The following is a 14,781-nucleotide window of genomic DNA, read 5'->3' as shown; positions in this document are numbered from 1 at the left end:
ACACACACACACACAAAACAGGAGGAAATTAAAATATGAAACACATTTAATAAAATCGTGGTTGTTAATATTTATCTGTGTTGTTACATTTGTTTCAGGCAGAATAGGACTATGGTAAATGTAGTTCGATGAAGAATATGAATGGCAAATGTTTATTTATTTGCCTACTGCTGGGGTGGAGAGTTATTTTGTACAGCATCAACAACATTTTCATGTGGCTTTATCCACCCCTCCCTTCCTCTTTCTTTCCATTCATCGCTCCCTCGTGGCCTTCCTCTTTCCTGGAACCAGTAAAACCAGTACAGGTAGGGAAGGAGACAAAAGGAGGGGAAGACTGAAAGAAAGGGAGGGAAATTAGGAAGGAGGGAGCGAGGAAGAGAGAAACAGAGCAGCCGCGGGCAAAGGAAGATTAGAAAAAGGTGAGATGAAAAAAAACTGTTAGGTGGGTTCAGAGCCATGGGAGAGGTGGACAAACAAAGAGCTGACAGAGAAACCACCTGCCCTCAGCCACCACATGACTAGCCACCTCTTTAATTAATTAACCCACATTAACTCTCACCCTGCATCGCTGATCCATCTTTGATTCTATATCTAGATCGGTTTACAAAATTACTCCCGAACTGTGTACTTAATTATTATATTAAAACAACCGTTACAGTGCCCTGAAGCACTAAACCATCAAACTGTGCCAAACATTTTCATTATGTAGGACCATAATCCTGATGGTTATTGTTGTATATAAACCACTGATATGTCACTGATGTGACTCCACCTGCATTTTAACCCACCCTGTACCTTATCAGCAGGCACACTGAGCGGCTGTGCTCAGACATGCAAAACTAAACAGACACAAATGCACTTCCTGGGAGAGACTGGGTGGTACAGTAAGCTGCTGTGTTTGGGTGTGTGTGTGTGTTACCTGGACAGCACAGCCTAGTATCAGCAACAAAAGTCTTTTCATATCCTCCATGCTCTTAGCTGCAGAAAACAAAACAGAGAGACACTGAAGAGCATATATATATAGAGAGAGAATATACCTTTTAACACTTTTTGCAGCAGAGTTTACAAAACACTTCAAATGCAAGAAATCTTGATACAGCTGAACAAAAGGAGAAAGAAATAATCCATATTGAGTCTGTTTCACACCTCAGGCAGTGTTACAGTAAACTATGCTACAGATAACTTTCCAATGCTGACTACAGACTCTATTGTTATCCAATACAAACAAATACAAACCACAATTTAACAGCACAGTTATTAAGTCTGCAAAGACACAGCCAATGTCAACAGATCTGTGCACTACTGCCACAATTTTCTCAAAGCAGACTTTGTATTATTATTGTTCATACAATTGCACACAGACACTGTACAGTTCTCTTAGTTTGGTTTTCTATTAAGGTAAGAAGGATGTCATTTTAACTTCACCAAATTATAACACCAAGATACCTGAAAATTCAGGAGGATGGGAATAGTTGTCCACAAATGACTCTTCATGCTTACAACAAGCCTAACAAGACATCTTTAACCTGCCAGATTCAGTATAATAGACTTTATGACTAAGATTCAGAGCAGATCAGCCACTTGGATTGATGTTGTTGCTGTCATTGCTAACAGCCAACCACGCATTTCTTTTTTGACCTTTATCTAAACAGGAAAACTTCATTAAGGTTAGAAATTGTATCTGCAGATGAGTACATGTGAGACTATATAAAGAACGTGTTCTGAGATCAATAAAAATATATCATCATTAATTTTCTTTTAATGGCCATCTTGTAACTTCACTACATATAAAAGTTCAAAACTATTAAGCAGTAAATCAATAAAGCATCTAATCACCTCATCATGATTTATGTGCCTTATATGAATCATAACATCAGCAGCAAAAAGAAACTTCCTCCAGTTCCTGCAGTGATCATTTAAATTCTCCAACAGACAAGTTTTAAAATGAGCTCACGGTAGCAGAATCCAAGTAGAAGAAGAAACATATTTTTTTCTTTACCAAATTCAGTGCAGGCCAGGGAAACTGAACAGGATTAAATCATGGGATCAAAGGGAATGTAATTACATAAATAGGATGGTAGCAATCCAAACAAAACGTTAAGGAGGACCATGCCAGTATACTGTATGGTCATGATACAATATGTCAATACGTTAAAGCACAGACAAGAAGGTAGTAGTAGTAAATATGTAGGACTTAGACAGTAATAGCCCAGGGTGTATGATGTGTGGCAGCGTGTGTTACCTGATATGGGATCCTTGGCGATGCAGAGGATGTTAGGAAGGGGCATGACTACTAACTGCTGTAAGGTCTCCTGCAGTGGAGAAGAGGAGGTCGGGGGGTTTGTGGGGCAAAGAGAGAGAAAGAACAAATACATGTTTTAATTTTATGGTCATAATGACAACTGTGAAAAAGGCAAGTGTTACTGATAAACACTGCAGGAGCACAAGACACTGTCCATCAACTGGGGGCAACAAAAGCATTAAGGTGACACTGATAACAATAATAAAAATCTCATAACAATTTAAGCACTAATATTTGTCTTTTAACATAATCACATCAACATTTTCAGTAAGGATCCCTTAAGTTTGGTTATCAAAGAATTGTCAACCATTTATGTACTGAGCAGGACAACTTGTCAGTGCTCTCTGGCTGGCCTGGGAAACAGCAAACAACCTCTAACATATCGTTGCTTGTTGGCCAATTTATACGCCTAAAAATCAGCTGATAATATAAGTCATGCCAATGCATTTGCTGGACTCTAAATAGTCACTTAAATTGTATTTTTTCCTTTTCAAACAGGGCAAAATAAGACATCAGATATATCACATGACAATGTAAAAGCTGAGAGATAGGACACATGGAATAGAAACATGATTACACAATTATCTGGCTAAACAGTAGACAAAACAGAGACTCATTCAAATTTAAATTAATAGAAGATAAATAACTTAATTGGTAGAAGGAGCACACAGAGAAAATAGTTCACTGGCAGAAGTGGAGGTTATATATATAATTACATTTCACAGGTCTAGATGATTCTTAGGGATTTGAGCTGAAATGTTAACATATATGCAGAGTTCTCAGGGTCCTCTCATCTGCCCACATAGCAAAATATTTCTCTAACTGTTTGGCGAGGCTAGAAGATGAAAATGTGCATGATATCACGAAAAAAAATTCTCTGACATTTACATAACGGTTTCTGTCATTTTGATTGCAGGTAGATGATTCCTAAGCTGCATCCTGTAGCACAAAAGATTTATGTATGTATGTTTCAAAAATGCCACCTACAGAAACTCATAATAATGAGCACAGAAGAGGACAAGTATTTTAACTAGTAGTTGCTCCTCTAACAGCAGCTTGTTTACTGTGGTGTGGAAGCAGAGCCGACAGTATCTGCCCACATGTTCTTGTTTTTCAAAACACATTTTATAGAAATGAATCAAAGTCCAGCCACCTACTGACCCAGACTTGTGTGCCTACATGTTTGCATGCGTATATAGGCGAGGAGCCAACAGGAAACACCCTGCTGTCGACAAAGAATCTGTGTGTGTGAGTCAGGAAAGAAACAGCCCACTAGGAGGGAATGCTTTCCATTCCAGAATATCCTCTCCTGTCTCCTAAAACACACCTGACTGTCCAGACGGACAAAGAACAACAAATAATAGCATTTAAATATTTTCTTCTGAACTCTAATGAATCAAAAGCAAACACAGAGACCAGTGCATCCAGAGAGAGGGAGGAGCAGTGTCTTCATCAAAACCTGTAATTTGTCTAAAGCATGTTGTTTTGAGATGAGGAAATATGACAGGGGAATAAGGTCACATAGGAAGACATTAGGTTTACAGAAGGACACATGGGAGGAGACATGTTGATGACCCCTGGCTAAGGAGAAGGGAAATGTGCTAATGGAAGTGTGTGTGTGTGTGTGTGTGTGTTTTAGATCTGGGTGTTTCGGGATGAGGGAAGTGACTGTCAGCAGGGAAGGGCTGGCTGGAATAATACAATCAAAAACACAGCACACACCTGCACACAGTCTCACACAAACTATAGAGATCAAAATGTACACGTGAGGTGCTGCTGTTTCCATAGTGAACACGGACTGGAAAAACCCATTCACCTTTCTTATATATTTGGTCACTGTCACAACTTAAAGACATATGGGGTCTGGTGTAGAGTGTCACCTGCTTACACCACAGCTCCAACTGAGCTGCACAGACAGCTCTGAGGTACTCGCTGTAGAGGTAGTGCAATACCTGCAGATAATGTTACACTGGCCTATACACCAGGAGGTAACCAGAGACCCAACCCGTCTCTCTCTCTCTCTGTCTGTCTTACACACACACTGTACAGTGTGAATAAAACATGTGAGCTGGCTACCAGATGTCTTTAAGGCACAGCAGGAATACAGCAGTAACGCACTGTCAGTCTGGAAGCTGTGCCAAGAAGTTTCTGTTTGTTTCGTCAAGACACATACGGAAGCTTAATATAACACAATATATAGTACATAGTTATAACAATAAAAGTTTCTTGCTATAACGTGTAGCTATAACTTTTTATGTTGTAATAACATGCAATATCTTTTTTACAACATGAAAAACATCTTGTTATAACTTCTGTTGAGGCAGCAATATGCTGCCGTACAGATGAGGTCAATGACCATTAATTAAACACTAAAAATACTACATCAGTGAGCAAGTAAGAGGAAATTTTCCATCACTACGATTGACTGATACTGATTTATTCAACCAGAATATAAAATTGAATGAAAAAACAGCTTTGCTCTTCTTAGATTCTTACCACTAGCTAGCAGAAATCCTAATGTGTGGCCCAAACATCACACTGAGGACACCAGCGATAATGCCATATTGTTATGTGAAGAATCCATTTTAGGATAACTCAGACTCAGCCTGTCAGACTCAGCTCTACACTGTCAGACCTGGCTCAACCTTTATCAATCTAAGCTACACTAAACACAGCATAACTGACTTAGGCTGCCTTGAGCTTAGCATGAAAACTAGTCTTAACATTAGCATTATAACAGACTAAGTGTGAGCAGATAACACTTTGGAATAGTCTAAAGATTGTCTGTGCTTTGACAATGCACATACTGTTGAATAAGCTATGAGAGCTTACAGCATCGTCAGAGTGTTTGTGTGGCTCTGACGACTTTGTCAGCAGAGCCTACACAGCAGGAGGGCAGTGTGGAACACAGATGCTGTATGTGCTGTTACAAAGATGGCTCCCCGAGGAATGACATACCACTCAGAAGCTGGCCACAAGGTCGCTGGGTGCACAGGATGTTCGCTTGTTCTTAATAGTGGTCGAGACCACTCGTAAAAGACAAAAAATGGCAGTGTCTTCCCAGGGGATCATCTTTGACTGTTACATGATATCACCCTCAGCTCAATGCTGCTCTCCCCTCATAGGAGTTGTAGTGACCACAATTTAAAAACACTATGGAGCACACTAATAGCCTTTCTAAATTAACTTTCTAATACACTTTGAATCAGATACCAGTGATGGGTCAGTGTTATAAATAAATATAAAATCACTACAAACTCATGTAATGACTGTATACCCTTATCAAAGGGTAGACTGAGTAACAAACCACGGTATGGCTTATGTATCACATATTGGAAGAATAGATGTGTCAGTATAGCAGTTTGACTACATAAAGAGGTGAAAGACTCTGATGTTAACAACACCAGAGGGAACTGTGAACACAGCACAGCTCAGCTAAATGGTTTTCTTAATAAACCATGCAGAAGCGCCTTTCCATTGGTCAAAGAGAGACAAAGCACGAGCAGCAAACCAGAATAAGAGCCCAATATAACTGCCGGTCCATTACTATTACATTATAAAGTTATGCCTTTTAACTATTAACACCCAGCATGTAATCCTTACTTAACATTCTTTAAGACTTGAGTGGTCAATGGCCAAATATTAACACTCAAAAGAAATCAGAACATGTAGGAAGACATGAATGAGTGCAAAGACAAACATCACTGTGCTGCATTTAAAGTCATTTTAGGTCAACTGTCTTAAACTTTTAAAAACTTTTTAGTTATGATGTTATTGTCCACAATAGTTGTAGCATGAATTTTTAATACCAGAGAAAAGGGCTCTATTACATGCAAGCTGATTTAGAGCTCTGTGGTGTGTTTCAATTGGTGTTTCCATTCGTAAACAAAGATAATGGCTTTAATGCCGCAGTTAAGGTCAGTGCTAACTAGCTGGTTGTTTATTATAGATGAGACAGATAGACTTACACTCTGCTCTCTGGTTAATACCACCTGCACCTGCGTTATAAATATAACTGTGGTGTAGATTCTGTTTGACACTATGTCAGTGTACACACATTAAAAACAAAGACGGAGTAAGGTCAATGTCAATGTCTAATCCAAATGCACTCTCTTTCTGACTTTCGCTGTGTGTGTTTGTGTGTGTGTGTACTAGTGATAGCTCAGATCTATAGAGATTCTCCTGCAGCAACATCACCAGCAGGATCTAACACTTAAAACTGACAAGGGATCAATAAAGCCTGCTGCATGACCCATTTAGAGACACACACACACACACCACACACACACACAACAACACACACACACACACACACACACACCAACACACGCCTAAATCCATGGCCCAACTAACACACCTGGTCCACATTTCTAATCCAAGATCAAACTAAAATGTGGGCGGCTCACAGCCGACCTCTCTGACTTTGATCTCAGCCTGCTAGGTTCTGTGTTCCACAACGTTTCTCACACTTTAAAGGTTCAAATCAAAGCCTCGCCCTCTCCTCCACAATGAGCTCCTGCTACTAGCTCCTTTTGGTAAATGGAGCTCAACATAAAATATCTCAGTGGGCTTTACGGGCCAACATCAGCAGTGTTTCCTGACAAATCCAGGGTCTCTTTGTATTGGGATGTAAAAAACAACTTAACAGGATTTTTAATGTAACAGTGCACCAAAGGATAAAAGCTAAAGGAAGATTTCAAAAAAGACTTTGTGAAGTTAATAAAGAAACAGAGTAATGCCCAAAAATAATCATACATTAATGAAAAAGCACTTCGGCAAAGGCTACAAAATCCACTGAGTATGTTAAAAATAGTATCGTAATAAGTAAAGTAGTTTTTAACCTGAATCTAGATCCATAGTGGTGATACATGAACAATGCGGATGGCTTTTCTTGAAATATGAAAGGGTCAAAATAATATGTGGATCAGACTCATTTAGATGTATTTACACTTATTGCCACAGTGTCACTTGTGGTTGAAATGCTATCACATTTTACAAGATCACTCTGCTTGTCATCTAAAAGTGGCTGCACTTGCACGTGTTCAAGAATTAAAGGTAACCCGACCCTGACTGTTCAGTTATAACCAGGCCCACAAGACACTGACAGCCAGTTAGAGGAAAATGCATGAGATATCAAAACTATAAATGAACAACTGCTCATTGTTACTGTTATACCTCACAGTTTGGGAGGTAGGAGGAAAAACATCACCCGTTTCTACAAATAGGTCCTATAAACAGTCCTTAGTGGCATTATCTGCAAAGCCGCAACAAAAACAAGGCCTTTATTCCTTGGCCCGTGGCCTAACGCCCACCAGCTCCATCTAATTTGACTGAAATCTGAAAAGTAGGCTTTAAGATATTTTACAGACTGGAAGACAAAAGGCACCAAAAATATTGCCAGTGGTCAAAACAGGTTGGTTGAATCTCATTGCACAATAGATTAAAAGCAGTACTGGACTTTGTACAAGATTATTAATTGTTAACTAAATTGTTCCTTAAAGACTAGTTTATAATTGTTTTCAGAGGGTGGAGAGACTTTTCAAAGACTGACTGACAGAAACAGGGAGACAAGTGAAGGCTCATTCCTTCCTCCATAGTAACCTCCTCTTCTTTCCTTTCTTTTCTTTGTGGTTTGTTCTATTGACACTAGGAACATTAGTCTCTGAGCCCCCAGTTGTTCCTCTCTACCAGTCAAAGGCCTGGCCATGACCACATACACGCACAGTCACACACACAGTATCTTAAGTTGGGGGGAAATCAAAAGGTAACACTCCTCTTTAATAACCTCACAGTCCAGCCTCACCCCTCCATATATATACACTGCACACACACACTGAATATGACAATCCACCCAGCCAGGGTGTGTGTGAGTACGAAGTAGGCCAGAGGATATGGAGTTCAAAACATCCCATGTAGGCTCAGGGCTTTGTTCTGCAGTTCCCACGGTAACCAAGGAGGGGTAAAGTGAGCGGGGAAAGGGGCGAGAGAAAGAGAGTGAGAGTGAGAGTTCTGCTTAAGTTACAACACAACAATAAAATCTCAAGAGTTTCACACCTCTAAATGCTTGTGAAGAGCTGTCACAGTCAAACACTGTCAAAGTATCCGACACTGTGTGATCAGACAGAATGAGTGAAAAAAAAAAAGTCCTTCCAGGCTTTTCACATCAGCTCGTCGCTGATGTCTGCATTGTGATTTCTTTCTTTTTACACCAACAATAGAGCAACTTGTGTCAGAGCTGGAGCACATTTCAAAAAATTCCTCGTACTCATGTATATTTCATTTTGACGTGATAAAAGAGGTTGTTGTACTGCTTGCCATTGACAGCCTGTAAATATTTGTTATCTGACCAACCAATGGCTACAGTGTCCCTTTTTTCCAACAATGTATTTCTTCGTCATTTGGTCCCGTCACTGTAGCGCAACATCTCACTTTCTACACCCTGCTACCTCTAGCATCAAAAAATAGTTTTACTGTAAAAGTCATTATTTTCACAGGTTAACATGTGGTTAATCGTGTGCTTGTGTGACGTGACAAGCAAACAGTCGACATTCAGAACAAACAAATCCATCACATATCTCCACCAGTGTGTCACTTATACACAACCCATCATTAATTCTCATATAATAATGTAAATGTGTATCAAGTGTTACGCACAGTGGCAACTGAAGAACAAACAATATTATCTGTATCCATACTCGGGATGGGCAGGGCTTAAACCGGACATAGGTGGGACTAACAGGAAGTTGTTCATTTAGGCCTGAAAATGATATGGCTTGATTGCTATATTTATTAGAAAAATAGTTACAGAGCAGCCTCAGAATTGAGCTTCTGAGTAATGCTGCTTTCGATCACAATAGTTAAAAAAGCGATTGACCTAAGTTGTTTTTTAATAAAAGTTGCTTTATTTATTTATTGTTTATTAGAGTACTTGCTCAACCCTACTATGATATCAATCAATTAGTCAATTGACAGAAATACAATCACCAACAATTTGACAGTTGATTGTTTAAGTCATTCATCTAGCAAAAATATCAAATATTTCAGTTCCAGCTTCTCCAGTGAGGAAGACCTTGTTGCTTTTTTCTGTTTTATATCATCGTACATTTAATATCTTTGGGTTCTGGACAGCTGGTCAGACAAAAAAAGCAATTTGAAGATTTTACATTTTATAGAAAAAACAGTTTGTCAGTTAATACAAAACATTTTGACACATTTATCAATTATGAAATCAGCAAATGAGGTTAACTGGAGCCCTACTATAAATACAAATCTTCAAATGTTCCCTTTAATCATACAATGCCAAACGCAAGTATGTATCAGTAGCACTTAACAAGTAAGCAGCTATTATTATCATTATCAATCGATCGATTCAGTTTTCAATAACTGTTTAATCAATAGCCTGAAATGTCAGAAAATAATGACAAATGTCTAACACAGGTCTTAAAATTGTTCATCTTTGTTGACCAACAGTCCAGTTGGACAAAAAACCCAGTGTGAAGAGTAAAAAGCTTAGTATTCAGAGCTTGTGATATCAGGTTACTGTGTACTGTGTCTTAATAGAGAGGGAACAGAAGGGAGGTGACGGACCCCCCCTCCTCTCTCTCTCACACACTCACAAACTGTTAGTGCTTTGTCACTGGGGAGACTGGGAGGTTCACTGGTACAGTCTGTATGTCTGCCGAGACATCATCTAATTAGGAGAAAGCAAACACCCAGCCCCATATGAACAGCTGGATGTGTGTGTGTGTGTGTGTTGGTCTTGCAGCTGATCCTAAACCTAGTCGCATTCTACAGCTCGTAACTCATTGACTCGAGGTTCGACTATGAGATGTGTGCATGCACGTGTGTGGGGTGGAGTGTGTGTTAAGGCCAGGGTATTGGACTGTGGTTAGAGATTAACCATCATGGACAGATTAACCCCATACTGCCCAGAATGACCCACTTCATGGTGTCTATACACACACACAGTCAGCAGCAGATGTGGTCTTTATTGTGTCTGGACTGCATGAGCTACACATGATTAATGTTAGACTGAAGGATTCTATATTATCTGAGCCACTTTCTGTTTGACATAATAATGAGAGTCTTTGTTTAATTTTGGTAGGGCAGAAGGATTATATCTACATGTGATATTTCTGACCAATATTGTCAGTGCTACTGGTGGACTACATGCTATCAAACATTTAACAAGCACAACTACAAACTTATCTGGTTTGTTTTCTACATGAAAAGAGCCACAGGAAATGAGGCCTGTAACAAATACTTTGAAGCTTGGTTCATAACTTTGACATTGGAATCATAAAGGTTGGGACTCCAGGTTACATTGCAGTCTTCGTCTCTCTCCTCTGCTCTCTCCCTGTCTGTAAAAAGAGCAGCAGGTCTGTGTCTGTTTCAACCACATCTCACCGTCTTCCTCAGCTTTGAAAGCTCCAGAATAAGCTGGTCAGTTGTGCTTTGATTTGAGAGTCACACAGACATTTTGTTTGTATGAAAGTGCTATACAACAAAGTCTGATTGATTGTTTCCTCTCAAAATGATTTACATAAAGACATTTCTTACTTAGGATACCATCTTTCCTTTGGCCATGTGTATTTGTTTGGGCACGCGACAGTGGCAGCACAGGGTGGGATGTTAAACTGAAGAGGAGAAAAAATGTCAGTGGTGTGGGCGTTTTTCACGGTGTCAAATCGAAAAGCAGTATGCAACACCTGCAAAGTCGAGGTAATGCGAGGAGGATGCTGCGTCAAGTCATTCAACACCACAAATTTAATATGTCATTTGAAAAACCGCCACCCAGAACTACACGAACAACTGCAGAAAGCAAATGCTGCTAACGTTAGCCAGACGAACGTTAGCCAAACGAAAGCAGCAGCAGCTGCAGCTGGGAGCCCAATACAGCAGGTACTCGACCAGACCAAGAAATTTGCCAAGGACAGCGCAAAAGCCAGGTCAATAACCAACAAGGTNNGTTATCGGCCATAACAGCAAAATTAATATCGGTATCGGCCACAATTTTCATATCGGTGCATCCCTAATTATTTGTTGTCTGTGTTTATTCAAATGTTTATTTATTTTTCCCTATATATAGGCATCTATTTATTTTATTCAACTATCAATTAATGAATAAGCCATTTCTTATCTTCCATATTAACTGGGAGCTGCACAGTATAGTTGCTTTTTGTATTTGTCTACTGAGCCACTACCTTGGTGGTAGTTTATAAAACAGCAGAGAGCATTATTCATTCCCTTTTCCCAGCCTGATTGGCAGTCATTGGCTGTTCAAAAAACAGAAGCACACAGCAGTACAAAAACAGACAATATCACTTTTAATATTCTCTGCCAAGCAGCGCTCGCTGTCTGTGTAGTGTGTAAAGTGTGTAACAGGCTTTTTCCTGACAGCCACAGCTCTGTTCCCAGAGCTTGTCACTGAGCAGCCAGCCATACTGATGAAAGCCCAGAACAGATAACGCCACAAAGAGAGGCTTCAACTTCACAGCCTGCTTGGCCTTAACTTTCCCCGGGCGCGGATAAGGGAGAACCCTGTCATTTTACAACAATGCTCCTGTAAAGCGAGCTCGCTTGTCGCCTGGCTTGAAATCTACACAGATAAGGAACTCTGAAAGAAGAAAGCCACGTACGACCCACACAGAAAGGCGCACAAGCTGCAGGGGTCTGCATTTAGGAGATTAGCTCTGGTTGTGCCGCAGTTTGAATCCACTTAGTTTCAAATTGGCCCTGACCAGACTGCCAGAGGGGGCTGTGTTTTTGTGGTTGACAGCTCAACCTGATCCTGTGGTTATCGTGAGGAAACTCGACTTGGTTTAGAAGTATAACAGCAACATCACCCACAGTAACAGCTCTGGCTCTGCTATCTAAGTTCTACTTCAGAGTGGAAACGATTACACTCGCACGCCCAGAGCACAGAAACAAATAAATAAACTGCTTAGTAAAAAAAGACTAAACCGTCGGCTCCATACTCACTGGTTTTGTTGCACTTGACTTTAGAGAGAAGTTTGTGCGCCAGCAGAAGATCTCCACTCTTCACTGCCACCAGCAGATCCTGTTCTTTCCCCATAATTACAGACCAAACCACAGACACACAAACTGCTCGTGGTCGACAGCCAAGCTCTTTCTTTGGTATTTTCAGTGCTCCTTCAGGGGAACAGTTCAGCAAACATTTATCAGGCAGTTAACAGGTAGCTGCTGAATCCCAGCCATGAGATGACGTTGTTGTGAATAGAGCCTCAGGTCAGCTGGTCCAGGAGGTCTTTTTCCTCTCGTTGTTGGAGTTTGGGTCCATTATGTGTGATGCGTGCGCGGCTGTGTGACAGTGATCTCAGATCTCACAGTGAGACTTGTAGAGGTTTAGTCGGCTGCAGGGAGGCAGCAGCTGCCCGACCTGCCATTACACTGCAAAGGGAATGCTAGAGAAAGAGAGAGAGAGAGACAACAGATTAAGTCTATGATCATTTCAAAAATACATTTACTACCATTAGGGCTGCAACTAACAGTTACTATCATTATCAATTAATCTGTCAATCTTTTTGTGTGTTAGTTGTTTTGGTCCACAAAATGTCAGAAAACAGACAAACCATCGTGTTTCCCAAAGCCCAGGTTGACATCTTCAAATGTCTTGTTTTGTCCACAACCCAACTACATTCAGTTTACTGTCATAGGACTAAACAAACAGAAAATATTCACAAAAAAATAGTTATTTAGTTATACAGTTATAGTTCAAAAATAGTTCATAGTAATAGTAATAGATTCATTTAATAGTTTTAGGTTCTCAAACTTTTCATGTCAGCGACCCCCCCCCAGTAGATGCACTTTAAACTACAGACCCCCAATCAATAAAAGCATGCCAACCCTATGTTATTCACTTTCTGTTACAACTTCCAAAAAGGAAAAATATTATATTCCTTCTTTAGTAGGGGACGCCCTTCAACCCTGTCAAAGACCCCTGTGGGTCCCAGGACCGGAGTTTGAAAAGCACTGTATTAATCAACTAATGAACTACCAGGACAATGATCAAACTTCAGCACCTCTTTGTTACTGACCGTAATGTGTCTGTCGCAGAGAGTATCGAAAACTGTCAAGTACCAAAAACTGCCACCAAACGTTGGCTCATAGCAAATTTTGGACTATTTTAAGTAGGCAAAGTTCTTGTAAGGCTGCCTGTGTTCAGACAGTTATTGGCTATATCTAAAAAGAAAGGAAAGTCCTTTTTCACAGCAGACACTTTGACTTATAGCAGGAAAAACACTGGTGTCATTGATGATATTAATGATGGCTCCGTTCTATTCAGTCAGCGAGCCAACGTGAACAACCAGGACCCTGACACTGAAGCAGCTAAATGGAATTCAGCCATGCTTCATTTCACTATGTACACCTCTGCTTTTCCTCTTGTGACGTGTCAGAATGTCTCCAGTGAAGAAAGCCTACAGACCCTGACCAATAAATCTGCCTTAGCTTATTTCATCGCGATGTATCGCATTGCACATACGTGGGCCAGTAAATAACAGCTGCTGCACATGCATGTTAAAGTTATATTTGATGTATTTCAGAAACTGTTTCTCCATGACATAGCAGCATATACATCAGAAAGCACTGACAGGTTGGTTATTTCACTGTAAAATGTCCCGCGTGGTACCGTACAACTCATTTGAAGGCAACCTGTGGAGTTTACCAGAGGAGGGTTGTCTTTATGAGTGGTTCCCATTCAGCTGGTTCTACGTTTTGTTATTATTGACTGTCAATTGCTTTTTCTGATGAATTCATGGATAGTTCAATGCAGTGGTTCCCAACCTGGGGGTCGGGAAAGCTTCACAGTGGGTCGCGATGCCTTCTTGATTTTTTTATGAGCATTTTTGTTCATTTTTGTGAAGAAAACTAAATAAAATGTTATTTTTATTCTTTTAATTATTATTTATGATCTAACTTTCAAAGACCTGAGTACAAGCTATATTCAGAAAGTTTATTGACAAAAAAAGAGAGCTCATCTCTGACATAATAATCTGCTCAAACTTTATCCAAATGGTTTTACACAAACTTCCTGCAGTTTATTGAGTTCACTGTTTGGGTTTGTTGTACAGTTTATCAGTTGTTCTCTACAGCTATTGTTATGCATTGAATAGAATATGAAAAACCAATAAAATATGTCACCGAGTCAGTTTACTCAATGACAGGAAAGAAAGGAAAAAGGTTGAAAATCAATGCTTTAAATGGTAAATGGACCTGTACTGTATAGTAATCCAACCACACGTTTACACTACGTGCCACATTCACTCAGCGATGGTAAAGTCCATCGAACAGAAACTAACACATTCACACACAGTCACACACCGATGCACAGCATCGGGAGCAAATCGGGGTTCAGTATCTTGCTCAAGGATACTTCGACATGTGGTGGGAGGAGCCGGGGATCGAACCAACAACCTTTCGATTAGTGGACAACCTGCTCTGCCTCTGAGCCACAGCGA

The 14,781-nt window shown here is 40.1% G+C and overlaps 1 protein-coding gene across 3 annotated transcripts in view; it reads right to left on the bottom strand.

The window, feature by feature from the left end:
• The window catches only part of ccdc88c (coiled-coil domain containing 88C), a 49,259-nt gene that overhangs the window by 25,793 nt on the left and 8,685 nt on the right, over positions 1-14,781 (bottom strand). For all 3 annotated transcript variants that reach the window (XR_004797144.1, XM_035674152.1, XM_035674151.1), the window contains exons 4-5: positions 2,243-2,312; positions 920-978 (exon numbers count right to left, since the gene is read on the bottom strand). Coding sequence is in view for 2 of the 3 variants with exons in the window: in XM_035674152.1 (XP_035530045.1) it covers positions 920-978; positions 2,243-2,312 (129 nt within the window). In the remaining variant the exon portion in view is untranslated. The remainder of the gene's footprint in view (positions 1-919; positions 979-2,242; positions 2,313-14,781) is intronic.

Source organism: Morone saxatilis, unplaced genomic scaffold (assembly GCF_004916995.1).
Source record: "Morone saxatilis isolate NCDOM2014 unplaced genomic scaffold, NCSU_SB_2.0 Contig3, whole genome shotgun sequence".
In the NCBI taxonomy this organism is placed as follows: domain Eukaryota; kingdom Metazoa; phylum Chordata; class Actinopteri; family Moronidae; genus Morone; species Morone saxatilis.
The sequence above is the reverse complement of the archived record's forward strand: the minus strand, read 5'-3'. Positions and strand labels throughout refer to the sequence as shown.